Source organism: Pipistrellus hanaki, assembly GCF_964339955.1.
Source record: "Pipistrellus hanaki genome assembly, chromosome: 6".
Lineage (NCBI taxonomy): Eukaryota > Metazoa > Chordata > Mammalia > Chiroptera > Vespertilionidae > Pipistrellus > Pipistrellus hanaki.
Genome location: NC_140508.1, coordinates 36,970,016 through 36,991,445, shown reverse-complemented (window position 1 = coordinate 36,991,445; position 21,430 = coordinate 36,970,016). Strand labels below are relative to the sequence as shown.

General features: G+C 54.2%; 2 protein-coding genes across 3 annotated transcripts in view; one reads left to right on the top strand and one right to left on the bottom strand.

The window, feature by feature from the left end:
* LOC311624115 (fer-1-like protein 4) overlaps positions 1 to 6,740 on the top strand; it is a gene marked incomplete at its 5' end in the record, with an annotated part of 30,458 nt that extends 23,718 nt beyond the window's left edge. The window contains 10 exon segments of the mRNA XM_084886966.1: positions 690 to 817; positions 1,002 to 1,172; positions 1,594 to 1,748; positions 2,297 to 2,457; positions 3,207 to 3,292; positions 4,899 to 4,997; positions 5,300 to 5,523; positions 5,923 to 6,221; positions 6,299 to 6,399; positions 6,504 to 6,740. Coding sequence (XP_084743092.1) covers positions 690 to 817; positions 1,002 to 1,172; positions 1,594 to 1,748; positions 2,297 to 2,457; positions 3,207 to 3,292; positions 4,899 to 4,997; positions 5,300 to 5,523; positions 5,923 to 6,221; positions 6,299 to 6,399; positions 6,504 to 6,708 — 1,629 coding nt within the window. The 3' untranslated portion in view covers positions 6,709 to 6,740.
* Positions 6,741 to 8,580: 1,840 nt separating this feature from the next.
* Positions 8,581 to 20,481, bottom strand: ERGIC3 (ERGIC and golgi 3). Of its 2 annotated transcripts, XM_084887960.1 has the most exons (14): positions 20,317 to 20,479; positions 20,111 to 20,181; positions 19,898 to 19,985; positions 19,563 to 19,682; positions 17,541 to 17,634; positions 16,315 to 16,480; positions 16,125 to 16,182; positions 11,632 to 11,646; positions 10,952 to 10,983; positions 10,048 to 10,144; positions 9,906 to 9,970; positions 9,099 to 9,235; positions 8,968 to 9,023; positions 8,581 to 8,800 (listed from the first exon to the last, which is right to left on the bottom strand). In XM_084887960.1, exons 1-14 carry the CDS (start codon positions 20,402 to 20,404, stop codon positions 8,721 to 8,723), a joined length of 1,167 nt encoding a protein of 388 aa, XP_084744086.1. In that variant the 5' UTR covers positions 20,405 to 20,479; the 3' UTR covers positions 8,581 to 8,720. The 2 variants fall into 2 exon arrangements, with proteins under 2 accessions (XP_084744086.1, XP_084744087.1); XM_084887961.1 differs by lacking the exon at positions 11,632 to 11,646 and having other exon boundaries at positions 20,317 to 20,481.
* Between the last annotated feature and the right edge of the window lie 949 nt (positions 20,482 to 21,430).

Here is a 21,430-nt window from a genome sequence, read left to right as displayed (position 1 = left end):
TTATACAGAGAGGAAGGGAGAGAGATAGAGAGTTAGAAACATCAATGAGAGAGAGTCATTGGTCAGCTGCCTCCTGCACACCCCCTACTGGGGATATGCCCGCAACCAAGGTACATGCCCTTGACCGGAATCGAACCCGGGACCCTTCAGTCCCCTAGCCGACGCTCTATCCATTGAGCCAAACCGGTCCAGGCATCAGCTAAAATTCTTAATTTTAACTATGAACCAGGAAGTGACGGTTTGATTCCCGGTCAGGGCACATGCCTGTGTTGCGGAATCGATCCCCAGAGTGGGGCATGCAAGAGGCAGCTGATCAATGATTTTCTCTCATCATTGATGTTTCTATCTCTCTCTCCCTCTCCCTTCCCCTCTGGAAATCAATATGCTCATTGTAAAAAATAAAAGTCAAACAATACGAAAAGTTATAAATTGAATAGAAGCCCTATGCATATCCCATATATTTTGTTTCATTCCTTGTATTTTTTGTTATACCTATTTATATGTCTTAGGTATTTCACAGTTAATTTAAAATCGAATAAAAGTCATCTTGGACAACCTCTAGTTAACTTCTTCTGGTGTGAGACCTCTCCTTGGTAACCCCCCGCTCCTACTCAATCTGAGATTCGGTTCAGCAAGTCTTGGGTGTGACAATGGCACTTCTCTCAGTTTCACTCCACGCTGTCCCCTAGGCCACCAGCCTGGCTCCTGCGGACCCCAACGGCAAAGCAGACCCCTACGTGGTGGTGAGCGCTGGCCGGGAGCGGCGGGACACCAAGGAGCGCTACATCCCCAAGCAGCTGAACCCCATCTTTGGAGAGTGAGGCTGGGCCCTAGGTTTTGGGGAGTAACTTTGACATAAGTGGTCTGACTCATGCTCAGGCAGCTTATGTGCTGATGGTGGGAGAATGGACAGAAGCTTCTGAGACCCCTGGAACTCCTACCCACATCAGACAGCTTCCTGGGGCATGGAGGTGTCCTCAGCCATTCTCCCTCCTGGCCAGGGTCCTGGAGCTCAGCATCTCTCTCCCTGCTGAGCCAGAGCTGACTGTGGCTGTGTTTGACCATGACCTCGTCGGTTCTGACGACCTCATCGGGGAGACCCACATTGACCTGGAAAACCGATTCTATAGCCACCACAGGGCAAACTGTGGGCTGGCCTCCCAGTATGACGTGTGAGTCTGCAGGGCCCTCAAGAGCCATTCTTAGTCTTTCCAAAGACATTCAACTTCACATTTCCACTAGTGTCTGCAGATCCTTTGATTTCATGCAAGGAAACCTCTCTATGACCAAGACACTAAAGCTCAGTGGTCAAGACCTGGGCTTGGGAGTTGGGATCCTGTAACTAATGAGACACTTTTCTTCTCTAAGCCTCAGTTTTCTCATCTTCAAAATGGAGGTCATAGTATTAGTATCTCCTTCACAGGAGCACCTGGCATACATTTTTTATTTTCATGGTTACCATAGCAACGACTAAGCCGACTTCCATCAGGATATGGACCTGGATCCCATGTCTTCAAGGGTCCCACCCCTGCCCCTGAGCCCAGCTGTGTCCATGGCTGTCCCCAATGAGGCATACTCCCTTCCTGCCTGCAGGGATGGGTACAATGCCTGGCGTGATGCATTCCGGCCTTCGCAGATCCTGGCGGGGCTGTGCCAACGCTATGGCCTCCCCGCCCCTGAATACCGAGCCGGGGCAGTCAAGGTGGGCAGCAAAGTCTTCCCGACATCGCCTGAGACCCTGCCCCCAGGTACCAGTCCCTCTCTGCCGGATGGCCCAGAGTGAGCAAGATGGTAGGACAAGGTGTAGGGGACCCCTGGTGCCCAAAGAGCCTGCTTCCTTCTGCAAACAGGAGGTGAGTCTGGCTAAGTAAGGAGGAGGTTCCTGGATGTGGGGAGAAAATGGTCTTTATTGGATCGCCAGAGAGCCAAAGTGGACCCCAAAATAGCTAATCTGTTCCCAGAACAGGTGGTCCATCAGGGGTCCCCTACAACAGAAAGTGCTTTAGAATTGACCTCAGGCCTCATGAATGGCTGGTGGTCTGTCTCTAAGCAGTGTTTATGCAAAGGCCACCGTCCCTCCTATCCCACTGCCCTCGTGACTGCTGGCTTTTCACTGACAAAAGGGGTGTCAGCAGCAGCATCCCACTTTCTGTGCATGTGGACTTGCGCGCCCAGCCCATAGACTTTGTCCACCACAGCAGCTGCTTCAGCTCAGAGCTTCGATTGAAGGATGGGGGAGGGAGGGAGGAGAGCTGGGAGCTGAGTGGAACTCAACCTCACACACCTCTTGTTGCAGGCAGACGAGGACCTAACGTGGCAAGTGAGGTCCCTGAGGAGGCCCAGGCATTGTTTGTGCTGCGGTGCTGGCAGGAGATGCCAGGTTTGGGGATCCAGCTGGTACCTGAGCATGTAGAAACACGGCCCCTGTACCATCCCCGCAGCCCGGGGCTGCTGCAGGTGAGGGAGGGCTTAGCACCCAACTCCAGAACCCCAGGACTCCCAGCTGGTGCTGGACCCTGGGCCCACAGGATGCCCATTTCCTAAGACCTCCATCTGGGCACTGCACTACCGCTTCTGATTTTGGCTCCTGAACCCGGTCCCTAGCATTCCCACTCCAGTCTTGGATCTCCTTCCTGGACCTCATACCCCTCCCCTGACTCTGGTCCTGAAGGATTCCCACCCCTGGGCCACTAAGTCTCACACTTGGCACTCCCAAGCTGACCAGGTCATTAGGATCTGGACCTCGAAAATACCAGATCTAACTTTTTCTCTCAACCTTCCACTTCTGGGGCCTCAACCCCTAACCTAACCTCCATTTCAGACTCCACCTTCGTCCTCACTACCCAGGATCTGACCAACCATGCCCTCTTAAAAAAAAAAAAATTAATACATATGTTAATATATATTGATTGATTTTAGAGAGGGAGAGGGAGCGATGGAGAGAAACATGAATAATGAGAGAGAATTACTAATCGGCTGCCTCCTGCACGCCCCTTATTGGGGACTGAGTCTGAAACCCAGGCACAGGCATGGGCCCTGACCGAGAATGCAGCTGTGACCTCCTGGTTCATAGGTCCATGCTCACCCACTGAGCCACACTGGCCGGGCTCAGCCATTCCCTCTTGACCCCAGCTCTTCTCTCCACCTGGGTTGTTGGGGGAGGTAGGGACCCCAGCAAGATCCTGCAGTTTGGTCCCACTTCACAGGGATCCCTCCACATGTGGATTGACATCTTCCCCCATAATGTGCCTGCGCCACCCCCAGTTGACATCAAGCCTCGGCAGCCAATCAGGTGAGAGAGTCCTGGCCCCTCTTCCCATGGGGTGGGCACATCTTGGACTACCTGCCAAAGGGCCTTCCAAACACCTGAGCCCGGTGAAGCAGGCAGAGCTTGTTGACACAGGCTTTTCAATTGGTGAGCCATTAAATCCTTCCCCCCTTTAAAATAGATTTTTATTGATTTCAGAGGGAGAAAGAGATAGAAACATCAATGATGAGAGAGAATCATCGATTGGCTGCCCCACATGGCATGTGCCCCTGACAGGGAAGCAAACTGTGACCTCCTGGTTCATAGGTCAACACTCAACCACTGAGCCATGCTGGCAGGGCCTCCCCACCCCTTTTTAATCAGCTGCTGTGGGTTGGGTGTCCGTCACTTCCAATACCAATAAGCCCTCTTCTGCCCTGAGCGATAGGGTAGAGTGTTGTGTGGTGTGCATGCACTTAAGATATTGCCAGTCATCTGTCACTTTGCACCTCTGGGCTCTGCTTTCCTTGGTGCCACTCTCAGGGAGACTTTCACATCTGAGGGCAAGATGGCTTCTAATGGTGCCAGGTTTACATCTGACCAACTGGACTATTATACATGAGCAGAAAAATACACACCTCGTTTCCAACTGGAGCACAAGTCTCAGGGTGACTCTCATTGGGCCAGCTTGTGTCAAACGCTGATCTCTGAACCACTCAGTGTGGTCAGGGGACTGTAATTGAGGTGAGGTACCCCCTCTGGGCCAGGTAGGGGGGTCTGTCTACCCCAACAGAATCACACAGATTAACAGTAGTGGGGGGCGGGGGGGACTGTCACCAACAGAAAATCAGGGTGCTGTCAATAAATGAGGGGAAATTGCTGAAACCGGTTTGGTTCAGTGGATAGAGCGTCAGCCTGTGGACTGAAAGGTCCCAGGTTCTATCCCAGTCAAGGCATGTATCTTGGTTGCATGTACATCCCCAGTGGGGGGTGTGCAAGAGGCAGCTGATCGATGATTCTCTCTCATCGATGTTTCTGACTCTCTGTCCCTCTCTCTTCCTCTCTGTAAAAAATCAATAAAATACATTTAAAAAATAAATAAACAAATGAGGGAAATTGATACTGGGTAAGAGAAGAGATACCCAGGACACCCCATGACAGCCAAGGCCGGGGCTATTGGGTAGGAACGAGAATGCTGCAGCCCCTCCTTTTGTCCCCCAGGGGCTGTATGCTGCCACTGCCATTCTATCTCCTCTTCTCCCTCTTCTCTGTGCAGTCTGGCTTTCTCTGCTCAGAGCCCCCCTTTTGCACCCCAAAACCTCAGGCTGCATGTCACTTTGGCTTACTGTGGCTCCAACCCTGCCTGTGACGCTACATGACTCAGCTTTTCAGGATTTAATCCCAAACTTATGGGAGGGAGAACCTTGCTGTTTCAGTTGGGTCAGCAAACCATGCTGGGTGTCAGTGATCCTTACCCTTCATGGGACCACAGCAGCCCGATCACCCAGCTGGCCCACACTGGTGCTCAATGTCAGTGACCCTGGCCAGGTCCTTCCTGCTTCCCGAAGCCCTTCCCAGGACTCCTCTCAAGAATCTGAATTGCCCCTCTTCCCCTCTTCCCCTCTTCCCTTCCCCCTCCCCTGCCCAACAGTTATGAGCTCAGAGTCATCATCTGGAACACGGAGGATGTGGTTCTGGATGACGTGAACCCACTCACTGGAGAGATGTCCAGTGACATCTATGTGAAAAGGTAGGCCTGCCCGCTGGGCTGCACAAACACCTGCATCCTCAGGTGAGATTGCCGGCTGGGGCTTGGGCCCTGGGGCTGGGCCGGGCCCTGGTGCTGGGGCTTGGGCCCTGGTGCTGGGGCTTGGGCCCTGGGGCTGGGGCTTGGGCCCTGGGGCTGGGCCGGGCCCTGGGGCTGGGCCCTCTAAGATGCCTGGAGCTGGGGGGGGGAGGGCCTGGCATGGTGGGTGAGCAGGGGCAGGCTGGGTTCTGGGCTTGGTCCCAGCTGATGCCCTCAGCCGGCCCCCTGCCTCCCCTGGGCTCCAGCTGGGTGAAGGGGCTGGAGCAGGACCAGCAGGAGACAGACGTGCACTTCAACTCTCTGACCGGGGAGGGCAACTTCAACTGGCGCTTCGTGTTCCGCTTCGACTACCTGCCCACGGAGCGGGAGGTGAGCGTCCGGCGCCGGCCCGGACCCTTCGCCCTGGAGGAGGCGGAGCTCCGGCAGCCCGCCGCGCTGGTCCTGCAGGTCTGGGACTACGACTTCCTCGGTACTGCGGCGCCTCCTCCACCTCAGCTAGCCTGACTCCTGCCCTCCTGGCCCTGGTTCCCTGTTCTAACCCAGCCCCACCCTGGGTTTCAGGCCCTCGGTCACTAACTTTGCTCTCGGCCTAGTTACTAAGTTTATTCAGCCCTATGCATCACGACCTCCATTCCTTCCCAAAGTCGCTGCCTCAGTCCTCGGGCTGCTCTGGACGCCCAGTCCATGGCCTGGGGTGCTGCTTCAGCAGTCTGGTCCCGCCCCTGGCCCTGTTTCCGCGGGGGCTGTGGTGTGTGGTCCACCGCGGGGCCTGACCACCACATGCTAACTTCTGATGCCCTGGCTTACAACCCCGCTGTGCTGCCTCCTGCCCCGGCCCAGAGACCCCTCGGTCTCCAGCCTAACCCAGGGAGCTCTGGCCTCGCAGGGTCGCTGGAGCTGCAGCTGCCGGACATGGTGCGGGGCGCCCGGGGCCCGGAGCTGTGCTCCGCGCGGCTGGCCCGCCGCGGGGCCGGGCCCCGGTGCAGTCTGTTCCGCTGCCGCCGCGTGCGGGGCTGGTGGCCGGTGGTGAAGCTCCGGGAGCCGGAGGATGAGCAGCGGGAGCAGCGGGAGGCCCAGGCTGGCAGGAAGCGGCGGCGGAGGAGGAGGAAGGGCCGGCCAGAAGACTTAGAGTTTGCAGACTCCGGAGGCAACGTCTACATCCTCACGGTGGGTGCAGCCAGGCCTGGGCTGGCGGGAGCCAGGTCTGAGCCACCGAAGAGCTCAGCCCGTTCCCTCTTTTCCAGGGGAAGGTGGAGGCAGAGTTTGAGCTGCTGACGGTGGAGGAGGCGGAGAAGCGGCCAGTGGGGATGGGGCGCAAGGAGCCCGAGCCCTTGGAGAAGCCCAAGTGAGCGGGCGGCTGGAGGCCGCTGGAGCCTGAGTGGGAGGTGCCAGAGGGCTGGGCTTCTTCATCATTCCAGTCGCCTGACCCCCTGCCCTGCTCCCCAACAGCCGCCCCAAAACCTCCTTCAACTGGTTTGTGAACCCGCTGAAGACCTTCGTCTTCTTCATCTGGCGCCGGTACTGGCGCATCCTGGTGCTCCTGGTGCTGCTGGCGCTGATCATCCTCTTCCTCCTCCTGGTCTTCTACAGCATGCCCGGCCAGATCAGCCAGGTCATCTTCCAGCCCCTCCACCACCCCCCGGGCCCCAACTGACCTGGACACTGCTCTCTTCGCACCCATCCCCCCACTCCTACTCCCGGGCTCACTGCTTTCTCTGAATAAACCTTCACTCACGTCCACTCTGATGCCTGAGAAAGTGCAGAATTCAGGGGCAGAGAACAGAGATGCCGGGGACTCACTGGGAAAATGAACGCACAGGGTGGAAAGTTGACCACGTGGCCCCACCACCGGGAATAGGACCTGGCAGGAGGCTCAGGGCTGAGGCCTGCTTGGTGAGGTGTCACACCCTCTGAGAGCCCACCTGAATGCGGTGGTCAGGCACTGCTCCTGCCAATGGCGGGGTCCCTTTTGCCTAATCTGCTTATAACAGCTAAGCAGTTCACAGGCTCAATGACTCACTTATTCTTCACCAACTCTGAGGGTGGCCACATCAGTTAAGGACTCTTTTGGCTGCAAGTATTAGCAATCCCAACACAAACTGGCTTCGAGTGCAGCTTGTCACAGGGCTCAAATGTCACCAAGACTGGTTCTCTGCCTCTAGGCTCTGCTATCCTCTGGGGGCAGCTCACTCACCACTAGGGTCTCCCCTGGGGACTGCAGGATGGCTGCGACAACCTCATGTGTCCCCATTCACATCCGAAGGAAAGCTTCCTAGTCCTTACAGCCTGGCTCGTACTGTCACCGTGACCAGGGGGATGGGATGTGCTGATGGAACCCTCCCCTGGAGCTCAGGGTGGGAGATCGATCCAAACCTTTAGCTGAGAGGATGGAGGGGGCTTCCCAGAGGAAATTCAAGATGTTGATAACAAATGGGGATGGTTCCTGGGTGGTCAAAAAACAAGGCTCTCTACAGCCATCACCCGCATTATACAGGTGAGACCAGTGCCCGTAGACAGAGAACACGTCCAACGTCTCAGGTCATAAGTGATCACCTCAGAGCTGGAGCTCGGGGCTGTCTGCCTCCAGGGGTTTTGCTATCACCACCCTCCTTTGCTTCCTGTCCTCCCTTTGCTTCTCCCCCTCTACTGTCTTACACTGAACCCCCCGAGACATGACGGGATGAACTACCAGCTTCAGGGAGTGGTGAGGTCTCAGGGCCTGGTTCTACACTGGGCAGCTCTAACGGGAAGCCCTTGCTGAGGCCAGGGCTGGGGTCTGATGCTAGCTCTGCTGCAGAATGACTGCCTCTACCTCCCTTCCCTGTTCTTCAGTTCTGCCTCCACCTAGGAGTCTGCCTTGGATCTGGCTGGACACCTCTTTTTTCTTTTTTTAAATATATTTTATTGATTTCTTAGAGAGGAAGAGAGAGGGACAGAGAGCTAGAAACATCGATGAGAGAGAATCATCGATTAGCTGCCTCCTGCACACTCCCCACCAGGGATGTGCCCACAACTAAGGTACATGCCCTTGCCCGGAATCGAACCTGGGACCCTTCAGTCCACAGGCCGACGCTCTATCCACTGAGTTAAACTGGTTTCAGCTCTTGGCACCAGGAGCCAGCAAGGGCTGGCACAGAGCAGGGTCACAGATCCAGGTGACTGAAGCCAGAGTGGCAGGGGCCCTAGCTTCAGCTGTCACTGCTCCCAAGGCTCTATTACTAACACTGGACTCAGACGCTCATGAACTTGGGAGCTGTGGTGGCTCCAGGAGACTCATCCTACAAAGGCCCGTCTCAGCCCTGAGGCTGACACCAGAAGGCCCAAAGAGCACAGTGAGGAGGCGGAGGAGAGGGCTGTGTGGCCCGCATCAGTCTAGTCCGAACAACGCCTGTACACCAGGAAGTGTCCACGTGGGGCTCCCGGGGGCACCTGGCCTGACCTGTCAGTCCTGCTTGCCTTCCACAAGTGGCTGTGATGAGCGGTTGTCCCCAGGTTCTGACCCAAGAACCACACAGAGACCAGTGAGTACTATCACAACCAATAGATTTATCAACCTGGGGCTGAAAAGACACTCCGGGAGGGGCGGAGGGGTGCGGCTGGGAAAATGACCACAGAACCAGAGAAGAGGAGAAAGAGGGAACAGCAAGGGGGAGGGGAAGAGGACAACTATGTGGTCTTCCCCAGATCAATCTTCTTCTGGATGGCTCGTGCCGAGTGGTAGATGAGCGAGTCGATGAGTCCAGCCACTGGGGGGAGACGAGGGCCCTTGGCTTGCCCGCCAGAGCCTTGCTCACCAGGTCGGCATCCCCCCTTGGCCTGGAGGTGCCCCTTCTCCCCCAACCAAAATCTGTGGGGAGCCCAGACTTTACACTCCCCACCCCCCACCCCCAACAGACTCCCTAGAGCTACTAACCTGTGAACATGCCCCCGATGATGGCACACACGCCTGTGAGGAAGTGTGTGAAGGACCTGGCAGAGGAGTGGGGGGTCAGCAGGCACCCCTGCTGCCACCAGGCCGGGTGCCCTCCCTTTCCCCGCCCTCACCTGTGCTTCTCGGTCAGCTTCACCATCATGGGCGAGAGCTCGTAGAGCACGAAGACTCCGGGAAGCCCCTGGTCGCCCAGCAGCCCGTTGGCGACCTTCTCATGTCGGGTCACAGAGAACTGATTCGTCCTCAGCACCTGGACGGGATGGGGGCTGAGCCGGGGCCAGGTCTACACCCTGACTCCCAACCCCCTCCACCCTGCCCCTGTCCCTGCCTGAGTCTGGCAGCACCTTGAGAGTTGTGGAGGAGAAACAAGGTGCCATGTTGGTAATGAGTATGGCAGGGCCTGGGGACCACCCAGACGCCCTCTTCCAGCTTGACCATCCCAGCTTCTCCGCGGGTCACCAGCTCTCTGGAGTTTACCAGTCCCAGCTCCATATGGCGGATCCTCACAACGGGGGTCCATGGGTGAGAAGCAGCTCTTCAAGGCCGCACCATGAGCACCTGGCAAGGCTGGGCCTGACTGCAAACTCAGTCCCACGCATCCTACCCGTCTGCCGAGGTGCTGCTCCGCGGGCCACAGCAGAAAGGGAGCAGGGGGCCCAGGAAAGGTAGCCCCCAGCCCAGGCAGGCCATGGGGTACAGTGAGGCAGACAGTGGGCACTGGAGGAACAGATGGATGCAGCCTGAGCAAGTCCTTTCAAATCGGACAGCCCGGGCCTCGGTGGGCACATCGCCTACACTCTCGGAGCCTTGGCTGTCACCCACCACGTGGGAATAAGAGCAGCACTCCACTTCCCAGGCTGAAGGGCCTCCAGTGCTTGACACCGAGAGGGCCTCTGCTGTCTGAGCTCCTGCAGACTCACCTGCCCATCGAGCTTCATGTACACCGTGGGCACCACCTTCACAAAGTACTGGAACATCATGGAGGCTGCAGGGAGGAGAGGGCACGGGGCATGGGTGCCGGGCCGGGCTTTGGGAGCTGGGGGTGACCTTCCAGGCTGGTACCTTGAAGTGCAGTGACGTTGGTGCGGTCCAGGGGGTTCACAATGCCTGGGTAGTCCTCCCCAAATGACAGGTGCCGGATGTAGTGGGTCATGTTGATCTGTAAGCAACACCTGGGACTCAGAGCACGGACGCCCCAGCAGACCCCACCCCGTCAAAAGCTCTGCAGGCCAGTAGAAGCCAGGGACACCTGGGTCTGGGGAGTAGATGTGTGGGGATGGGGTGGGAGGGAGGGAGGGCCCTGTTGGAGAATCTGAGACAGGCACCCCCTCCCCACTTAGGAACTCCACCTTCACAGAGTCTGTGGGCTGCTGGGGTTCCGGAGTTTGAGGTTCCGATTGAATCCGTACACATTAGGCAAACACAGACGGGCAAGGGCCCTTAGTGGCAGGTGCTAGCTTTCCCTGAGGTTTCAAGCCAAGGAAACCTAGACTGGAGGGTCCTCAGCTCCCACTCCTGTTCTGTTTCAGCCTATATCAAACCCAGCCACTAGAGGGATCTTAAAAAATACGCCAATCAGATTATGTCATGACCCTAGTTAAGGCAGGCGAACAGCCTCCCACTGCTTGAGGACAAAGACCAGACCCTTCAGCATGGCCCCTGAGTCCTGTGGACCAGCGTCCACCAACCTCTCCAGCTCATCCACCCACAATGGCTCTGGCCCTTGTGGTTCATGAGAAGTGCCATGTCCCTTCTGACCTTGACCAGAATGCTCTTATCCAACCCCAGCCTGCCCAGGTCTCAGTTCAAAAGTCACCCCAGTTACTCAACCTTCAGTCTAGATCCCCTATCAGAATGTGGTATATATTTTTTATCTGCTTCCCCAACCCCTGATGTCCTTACGAGAAATTAAGGCAGCAACCATCTCCCCCCCATCCTCTCTCTATTTTTTTCACCCGGTACATACGTTGTCAAGGCCGAAGCTCTGCAAGTCGTGGACTAGAAGAGAAGGGGGAGAGTGTCACCTGGTGGAGCAGGACTGGCCACCTGGCTCCCTCAGAGCCCTCGCTCAGGCCTCCTCATCTTCCCTCTGGAGTATGACCCACCCAGCTCTTCTTTGACCCCTCACTCCCCTCCCCTCCCAGCCTGGCCTTACTGAGGGCAGCCGGGAAGGGCCTGCCTTGGGCCCGTTCGTCTTAAGAACACAGATCCCAGCTCTTCCCTGATGCATGTAGGAGCCCTCTGTGGGCATCGCTCTGGGACTTCACCCCCACCAAGGCCCTGCTTGCACTCAGGAAACAGGCTCCACCAACTTTGGTCTCTCACAATGGCCAATCACTGAATCCCAACGTGAGGCGGGGCCTGCGAATGCCGCCCAGGCTCTTTCCCGGATGCCTCCGCCCTTACCCTCAGAGCTCCCGAAGGAAATCCTATGGTACCCGTCCCACCAGTTCCAGAGTCAGTTCTTCCTTCCCTCTGACCCTGATTCCTCCTGCGGCAAGGAACCCCAACTCAAATATGTCCCAGTGCTTTTTATAGTCATCCGGACAAGGCCCCAACCCAGGCCCATCCAAACCTCCCCCATCCTGGATGGGCAGGCTACCCCAGACGTGGGGGCTTGGCTTCCCCAGGGTCAGGGCCACTTACTCTCCACAGCATGGACTGCAGCATGGGGGCGAGAAGGGGAGAGAAGGGAGGAAGAGAGAGAAAATTCAGAGCTTTACAATGAGGACTATGAAGCAAGAAGATATGTAGTAGAAGGGAAGACTGGAATGTTTTTGCCTCAGCAGCAGGGCCTGGACTCAGCTAACAAGCCGCCTCCTGATGCAAAGGAGCCCTTCCCCGGGCAGGAAAGAGTTAAAGGAGGGTTGGGGGCAGGAGTAAGGTGGCCTAGAAAAAAACAAAAGACCTAGAGCCGAGCCACTTTTCTAATTGTGTGAGGCTGGTCAAATCACTTGCCCTCCCAGGGCCTCAGTAACCTCTGCAAAGGTCTGTCCTGAGGACAGGTCCGATCTAAGATGGAAAAGTGCCGGACGCTCTATAACCTCTCCTCCTCGCCCACCCAAGTCAAAAGGATGTCAGAACTAGGTCCTGGCCCTTCAACTGAGCTAGACTTTTGGCCTTGGACTACTGTAGCTTCCTGCTTTGAACCCCCTTCGCCCTGGGCTCCCTGACTCTTGACAATAGCCCAGGCTGAGAAGCAGATACTACTGCAGCCTGCAGCACCATCTCCTACTGCATGTGCTCAGGTCCTCTGCCAACAGCTTGCCAACTTCCCACAATCCCAATAAGTCCACCCTTCCTCAGCCCCTTCCAGGGTAGAGGGGGCTCCAGACCCACCTACCTGTCCCTCCCCACACTCGGCCTCACACCCACAGACTGCCTGAAAAACCAGCAGCGCTGCCTCCACGGGGCCATTGCTCCTGCTCACCTTAGCCACGGGCAGCTCGGGGCTGTCAGGTCATTTCTCACCCACTAGACTCCTGTCACCTACTATGATCCTGACTCCCATTCCTCCCAGACCTTTTATGGGCCTGTTACTCATGAGCAAAACCTCTACATCTTCAACCTCCAAACACCCCCCACCTTCTTGTTTCAGCCGCAGCCGGGCACTTCCCTGGAAGGACTATTTCCCTGGCGTCCCTCGCCCCCAATGGTGACTATTCCCCACACCCACCCTTCTCCTTGGTCTGAGAGGTCCTCCTTGCTCCTAAATGCCACTTTCGTTCGGATCACTGTCCCTCAATCTCCCCTAAAACCCCCCAGCTTTGCAGCTCCTGGCAAACTATCCCTCCAACTAGCCCCCCTTGTTTTCCTTACTGAGAGCCCCACCCAAAGCCCCAGGCCAGTCCTCCCAGGTCCTAGCCACCGGCTGTCAGAGATCTCTCCCACGTGACTCTGTTACCGATCTTGGCGATTCCCTATCACCCAGCTGCCAATCTACCTTTACCCAACAGTCTGCCTTCCTCCTGGTGCCAAGTCTGAGCTTCCTATACTTCAGAGGCACTAGATCCTGTCTTCTTTTTCCTTCTTAAGGTCCTCACTGCACTAACTGTCCCTTTCATCTCTGGAGCATCACTTTGTCTCTCCTTAATTCGACAGCAGATTAACATATCACACTGCAAAACCGATCATTGTCACTAATAAAGAGATGTGAACAGGGAATCGAAGGCTGGTCAACCTTAATTGCTCTGAACTGTCGGAGCTAATCACTCATTGTTTAGTTGAGACTTTGGTAGCTAAAGCAGCCTCCACCTGTTCCTCTTATGTAAATTCTTGCTGATTGGCTATTATTGGAATTTCCTGCCTAAAGGATATGGGTGTATTTCATAACCTTAATAAAGGGATAGCAAAGCCAGAGGGGGGGAGGGGTAGTCCTCCCCCTAGAGGTGGCCCCCAATATTCCCAAACTAATACTTTTCTAGTCTCTTTCATTTGTGTGCGGCCTTCTCCAAAACGCAAACTCTGAACCTGAACCCTGCACCACGCGACGTGAAAGGGGTTCCCACATCACACATCTTACAAAGCCCTCCCTGGACTCCCCATTTCCCTCCAGCTGTAGCCTCTCTCCCCTTCGAGAGGCTACAGCTGGAGTTGCATACACTCACTGGCTCCAACTCCTTGCCCATTTCTTCCTCTGGGTGCTCCCTATCACTCCGTCAAACTGCTCTGTCAGGGTGGATAACACGCCATGTACATCCTCGGGCAATTATTCCTGGTCCAGAAGCTCTGACCGTGATCCTGCTCTGGAAACACTTCCACCCCCTGGCTCTCAGGACCCCTCCCTTGGTTCGCATTCTCACCTCACTGGTGCGTCTGACTAACCTCCTCTGCTGCTTCCTCCTGATGCCCTGGTCCTCTCATGCTGGAAGCCAGCGCTCAGTGCTTTGAGCTCTGCTCTTCTCCGTCTATCCTCACTGCCAGGCAATGTCATCCAGCCCCATGGGTTTAAATACGCTGATGACTCTATAACCTTTGTATCCCCAGATCTCTCTCCTGAACTCCAGACTTGAATAGCCCACTACATACTAGACATCCTGGATCTAAATGCCTTTGGTCGGAACCTGTCAAAAGCTGAACAAACACCTGCTTTATGTTCCCCACCTCCAACCATCTAACCCTGTTCCCCTGAATCTTCCCCTCTCACTAAATGCAACTTTATCCCTCTCCTACTCAGGTATAAAACCTTAACTCCTCTTTCTCTTACCCTTCACTTCCTTCAGCAACAACTCTCAGCTCTACCTTCAAGATATATGCAGTCACTTCTCACCATCTTATCACCACTCTGGCCCCGCCCCACCACCTTGTGCCTGGACTGGTCACTGCAAAAACCTCCAAACTGGCCTCTTTGGTCCTGCCCTTCCCCCCACAGTCTTCTCCACAGAGCAGAGTGCTGCCCGCCTTTTCAAAGTTCAGTCAGATCATATACCACTTCTTCAGGGCCCTGCAAGGGCTTCCCATCTCAGAGTAAAAGCCCAAGGCTGTACAATGCCCCTCCAAGCCCTACGTGACATGGCCTCCTTCCCTCTCTCACCTTCTTCTTCCTTTTTATTGATTTTTAGAGAGAGATACATTGTTGTGAACATTGACAGGCAACCTCCTGCATGCTCCCTACTGGGGATTGAGCCCACAACCTGGGCATGTGCCCTGACTGGGAATCAAACTGGCGACCTGTTAGTGCATGGACGATGCTCAATCAACTGAGCCACACTGGCCAGGGCTCTCGCCTTCTTTTGTTCTTAAACATTTTTTATTGATTTCAGAGAGGAAGGGAGAGAGAGGGGGAGATAGAAACATCAAAAATGAGAAAGAACCATTGATGGGCTGCTTCCTGCATGCCCCTTACTGGGGATCAAGCTGGCAACCTGGCCATGTGCCCTTGACCAGAATGGAACCGGGGACCCTCAGGCCGACACTCTATCCACTGAGCCAAACCAGCTAGGCCTCTCACCTTCTTTCTAATGTGAAGTTCTGCTCACTCTGCTGCAGCCATCCTAACTTTCTTACTGGACCTTGAATTCTTACCTAGGGATTTGCATTTGCTATGCTCTCTGCTTGAAGCACTTTCCCTAAGACGCCCACAGGGTCAGCTCAAATACTGCCCCGTCAGTCTTTCCCTGGTCACCCCATAGAAAACAGAACACACGTGTCGTCTCACCTAAGCCCCCGTCCCCATGCCCGATCTTGCCTTTTTGGTCCACATTACTTAATAGCATCTGATATACTATATATTTCACATACTTGTTTATTGTCTGTTTTTTATTAGAATGTTCTAAGGGGCAGGGACTTTGTTTTGTTCACTGTTGTATCTTTAGCACTTAGACTAGCATACAGTACATAGTCGGTGATTAATTAAATACTTAGTGCATGAATGAACGAATGAATGAGCTTAAGTTTCATTTATTCATACCCGTGAACAACCTTGTGAGGTAAGTCCTAGTATCGTCAGCCCCACTTTACAGAAGAACAAACTGAGCAGGGCTCACTGCTTCCAACTGTGACACAGCTTGGGAGTGGCAGGACCTGTGCCCCAACCCCACTGTTTCCCTCAAAGCCTCACATGCAGCTCAGCAGAGACTGGGTGCTGCCTTTTAAACAAGTGCCTGCCGTAGCCTGGCTCTAGGCTACAGGTTTTAAGCTTCACACATACCCTAGGACACATGTGTCAAACACAAGGCCCGCGGGCCAAATCCAGCCCGCCAGGCCTTGCAATGTGGCCCGCACCGCGCTGTCATCACTGCACTCCGCTGTCAGTTTATGACATTGTCAGTTTATGACTGTTCAGTAAACCATTCGGCCCGCAATTTAGGCCGGATTTTAGATTTTGGCCCCTTCTCTGATTGAGTTGGACACCCCTACCCTAGGAGATGAGTGCTGTCATCACCATTTTGTAAAGTAGGAAATTGTTTAAAAGGTTAAGAAACTTTCTCAAAGTGTCATACAGCCAGTAAGGTCTGAAACTGAAATCTGAACCCAGGAGTCTGGGTCCTCAGCTGTGCTCTTAGCTGCTGTACCAACTGCCACCCTGATGGGAGGGTCTTTTCTGGGCCAAAGACGAAAGGACACGGGGCAGGTGAAGGGCGCTCAAAACCGCCCGGGGTGCAGGGACTACGCCGCGCGGCTGACGGAGGGTCACTCACCGTGCACGTGGGACTGCTGGAAGCTCTTCCCGGGAGCAAAGTGGAAGTTCCCAGCCACCTGTAGGGGATATTCCCTCTCATTCTCCAGCTGTCTCCTCTCTTCCCTCTGTCCCCTGAGGGCCTACGCAGGCCCGAGGCTCACAGTGGAGGGGGCCCCGCTGGCCCTGCGTCGCCTCAGCCCCTCCTCTACCTTGTTGACTTCCAGGAAGCCGTACACCTGGCAGCCTTCGTTCTTCTGCTCCTGCATCTTCTGGCTGAAGCCCTCTCGCCGGCACTGCTCAATAGTGTCCGGGTTCTTAAAGGCCCAGCCTCTGCGGCGGTACGCTTCCCGCACGTCCTCGCAGGTGTTACAGCACCTGCAGGAGAGGAGGCACGGGCTGAGTGTCAGAAAAGCACAAAACAGTGCTGGCCCCTTGGGAAATAAAGCCTGAGCAGTTCTGCCTGCTAATGGAGTCTGTTAGCCTCATCCCTGACCACCAAATGTTCTCAAAGCGTGTTTCCTCAGTGGCAGCAGAAATATTAAAAAAATACATATTCCTGCCCAGCCAGTGCTGCTCAGTGGTTGAGTGTCAACCCACGATCCAGGAGGTCACTGATTCCCAGTCAAGGTACATGCCTGGGTTGTGGGTTTGATTCTCAGTGGGGGGTTGAGGGGTGCAGGAGGCAACAAATCAATGACTCTCTCTCCTCAATTATGTTTCTACCTCTTCCTTCCTCTCTCTAAATCAATAAAAGTATATTAAACACACACACACACACACACACACACACACACACACACACTCCCATTCTGTTTGGGGTGATGAAAGGTTTTGGAACAGACAGTGGTGATGATTGCACAATGCTATGAATGTAGTTAATGCCACTACATTGTACATTTGAAAATGGTTAGAATGGTAACATTTATGTCATATATGTTTTATTACAATAAAAATTAATAAACAAAACAAAGCATATTCCCAGGACCCACGGCAGACTTTCTGAATGAGCCTCTCAGAGGTCAGGAGATTGGAAACATAATAGCAGTTGCTATATATCAAGGGCTTAATAATGTGAACTAGGCTTTCCATCTCAGTGCTTTACAAAGAGTATACCCGGTACACATATTTAATCCAGAGGTAACTCTTTTGAGAAAGGTGTTACGATCATCCCCATTCACAGAGAGGTTATGTGGCTAGGCCCAAGGACACATGGGTGGAATCAGGCGGTTGGACTCTGGAGAGCACCTCTGAACCAGAGCAAGGACCATTTCAGCTTCTTGCCCAGGTCTGCAGGCAGGGCCTGGCACTCACACCAGGATCTGTTACTGAGGCACACACCCCCATCCCCTCTAAATTCTTGGTCCAACTTTCAAAGAGTCAGACTGAGGCTGAGGAAGGCTGGCAAACAGCCCCTTCCCACCGGGGTCTGGCTCACTTGATGTCTTCGGTCTCAGCACCATAGCAGCTCTCACAGCGGTGAGGGTCCAGGGAGTCAGGGTCAAACACCTTCATCTCAACTTTCCCAAGTTCTAAGGAGAGAGCAGAGGCAGGCATTAGTTGGGGCAGATTCAGTGAAATCTACTCACAAGCCCTGCACGGGCCCTTTGGCCTGTGGCTTGGGAATAATAAAAGTTATAATCTCACTTCATCTTCACAATAACTCTATGAAGGTGAGGTTATTACCCCTATCATACTGGAGAAGATGCTGAGGCTCAGAGATGAGAACTGACTGCAGATTTCAGCTCCAATTCCAAAGTGTATTTCCTTAACCACTTCACCATAGTGCTTCTCAGACCTCTGTCTCTGCACTGGCTCCTACTCTTTAACTACCCCATCATAATTGGCAATTTCAATATTCAATAACCTGACCACCTGTCCTCCAATACTCTTCTTATTTTGTCATCTCACCTCAGCTATCCATTTCCATGTTTACACCTAGACCTTATCATTAGCAATTACTCAAACTTTCAAAAATGCAATGTCAAGTATTCAACTACTTATCCTTATTTTCCCAGTTCACTACCCCTGGTATGCAGAATCCACCAATTCTCTCTCTCTCTCTCTCTCTCTCTCTCTCTCTCTCTCTCTATATATATATATATATATATATATATATATATATATTATTTTATTGATTTTTTACAGAGAGGAAGAGAGAGGGATAGAGAGCTAGAAACATAGACAAGAGAGAATCATCGATCAGCTGCCTCTTGCACACCCCCTACTGGGGATGTGCCCGCAACCAAGGTACATGCCCTTGACCGGAATCGAACCTGGGACCTTTCAGTCCGCAGGCTGACGCTCTATCCACTGAGCCAAACCGGTTTCGGCGGAATCCACCAATTCTTTGACACCACTGACACTACCACTCCTTCGTGTCCTTACTTCCCTACTTAAGTTCCAAGGTACAAAATGGGGAAAGGACAGCCTCTTCAATAAATGGTGCTGGGAAAACTGGATACTCACATGGAAAAAATGAAACTGGACCCCTACTTATAAAAACTACTCATAAAAACTAACTAAAAATGGATTAAATGTGCCGAAACCTGCGGAGTGAAAGGTCCCGGGTTCGATTCTGGTCAAGAGCATATACCTTGGTTGCGGGCACATCCCCAGTAGGGGGTGTGCAAGAGGCAGCTAATCGATGATTCTCTCTCATCGATGTTTCTAACTCTCTATCCCTCTCTCTTCCTCTCTGTAAAATATCAATAAAATATATTTTTTTAAAAATGGATTAAATGTAAAACGTGGTACCATAAAACTCCCAGAAGAAAACATAGGAGAAAAGCTTCTTGACATTGGTCTTGGCAATCATTTTTTTAATTTGACCAAAAGCACAGGCATCAAAAGCAAAAATAAACAAGTGGGACTACATCAATATAAAAAGCTTCTGCTAGCAAAACAAACAATTAAAATGAAAAGGCAGCCGAAACCAGTTTGGCTCAATGGATAGAGCGTCGGCTTGGGGACTGAAGGGACCCGGGTTCGATTCCGGTCAAGGGCATGTACCTTGGTTGTGGGCATATCCCCAGTAGGGGGTGTGCAAGAGGCAGCTGATCAAGGACTCTCATCGATGTTTCTAACTCTCTATCTCTCCCTTCCTCTCTGTACAAAATCAATAAAATATATATTAAAAAAAAAAAAGAAAAGGCAACTTACAGCATGGGAGAAAATACTTGCAAGGATATGTCCTCAAACTTCTGTTTCTCAAACCATGATATGCAAGAATTGGGACCTTTGAGAATGGCAGCCAGGGAGTGTACTCACAGATAGAGGCCAGAAGCCTGGATTTCTGCCCGCTCCGATTAATAGCTGGGGAACCCTAGGCAAGCCATTTCACTTCTCCGGGTCACAGTTGCTTCACTGGTCACTGGGCCAGCCACAGCCCGCTTGTCAGAACGCAGGGCTTAGGCATGCTGAGCTCTGGGATGGGAGAGCAGGCCCCGCCCCCACTTACCATGGCGCTCAGCCTCCGAGCTCACGGGGATGCCATCCTTGTCCAGCCGTTGCTTGAACAGGTTGTGTTCCACATCCAGCTGCTGTTCGCCAGCTACATCCATGGCATCAATGCTCAGATCTAGAAGGAGTTAGTCAGGTAAGGGACTAGGGTCCCAGGGACAAGGGAATCTGGGTTTTGGAGGGTAGGGGAATGCTGACCTGCCTTGGGGCAGCAGTGGGTTAAGGGAAGGAGGCTGTCCTGGGGTCCAGCTAAGTCTAAAGCTGGAGGTGTCAATCTGGAGGCCCACCTGAGAACCCTGGGATTTGCAATTCCCACCGGGGGAAGGTACTTACAGGCACAAGGCATGTGCGGGAAAAACACATCGATGTTGATCTTCAGTTTATCTCCCCGTGACTTGTCCACGTAGAGTTCAGGGTGCACCTGGGCGGCACTGCCTCAGTAAGATTTGGCCTCCTGCCTCTTCCTCTCCCATCCCCATCCCCATCCGCAAAGACCCGATTCCTAGAAAGTCCGGCCCCGCGCACGGCCTCGGCCCCGCCCCTTACCTCCGTGGTCAGGTAATACTGCAGCTCGGACAGGAACAGCAGCAGCATGAGAAGCCCGCTGACAATGGTCACTGCAGGGCAGGGGGCGAGGGGCAGAACGGCCTCGGCTCAGCTCCCGCAGCCCCTGACAGGCCGGCTGCCTGCAGGAGGCCCAGCCAAACTCCAGGACGCCCCTCTCCCCGCGACCCCCGCCCACCGCCGCCTACCCGTGGCGCCCCCACAGGTCTTGACCCGGAAGTCCTCCAGAGTCTTAGGGTAGGCATCGAACTGCTTCAGCTTCCCCAGCGCCTCCATGGGGACCAGCCGGAAAGGGGATGCCAGCCGGTCTGCCCCTGCAGCCTCCAGCTTCCGGCCAGGAGTTCGAGCCACGCCCCCTCTCCGCACGCAGGCGCAGCAGCGCGCGCGCGCTTGGCCCCGCCCCTCACCCCTTGGCCACACCCCTCAGCAGCTTGGCCCCGCCCCTTCCCGCGTTTTCACTCGCTCCTCCCTTCCTCCGGCCACAGGTGCTGCAGGCAGCTTTGTGGGTTGGACGTCGCCCCAAATCAGGGTGGTCCTCTGTGGACCGGGGTGCCCGGAGGCGGTCTCTGCGGGCTACAAAGAGCAATAGCGGCACTCGCTTGCCTAGCAGCTTCTGCAAGGAATTGCGACAAGAGTTTCACATCAGACTTCTTGGAACCACTTGGAACCTCCTCCTGGAACAGTGGTTTTCCAGGTGTCCCCATCCAGCAGCCTCATTATTATCTGGGAACTGGTTAGAAATGAAAAATGTCGGGCCCAACCACAGACCTTTGGAATCAGAACCCGTAGGTGTGGTTCTCAAGTTACAAGCTTGAGAATCTATAGGAAGTAGGTGTGCCGTGGTGCATTTCATGGAGGAGAAACTAACTGGCCTGGAGAAGCCAGGTAACGTGCCCTAATCCCAGCTCATTAATGGCAGGACCTGATGCCAACCCATTTCTACTGGCCCTCAAAGCCTGGGAGCCAGAGTCCTTGGGCTGATTTTACTGGAACAGCACCAGTGCTTCTGAGTATGTCTCCTGGTGGTGCACAGCTCAAATCGTTCCAGTGAGGTGAGACCAGGGCTTTGATGAGAGGTGGCTCAGGGGACTGCGGGCGTTTGTAGGAGAAAGTGACTGCCATGCTAGGTGAGAAAGGCTTCCAGGAACAGGAGGAAGGACACGAGCTGGGTGCCTTGTGGCAGTCTGACTCGGGAGAAGCTGAGCAGTGCCAGAGTCTCCCTTCTGCTCTCAGACTTCAGTTTGTTAGGGAAGGGGAGAAGGAAAGGACTAACTCATCTTACTTGAAAACTGGCAATATGCT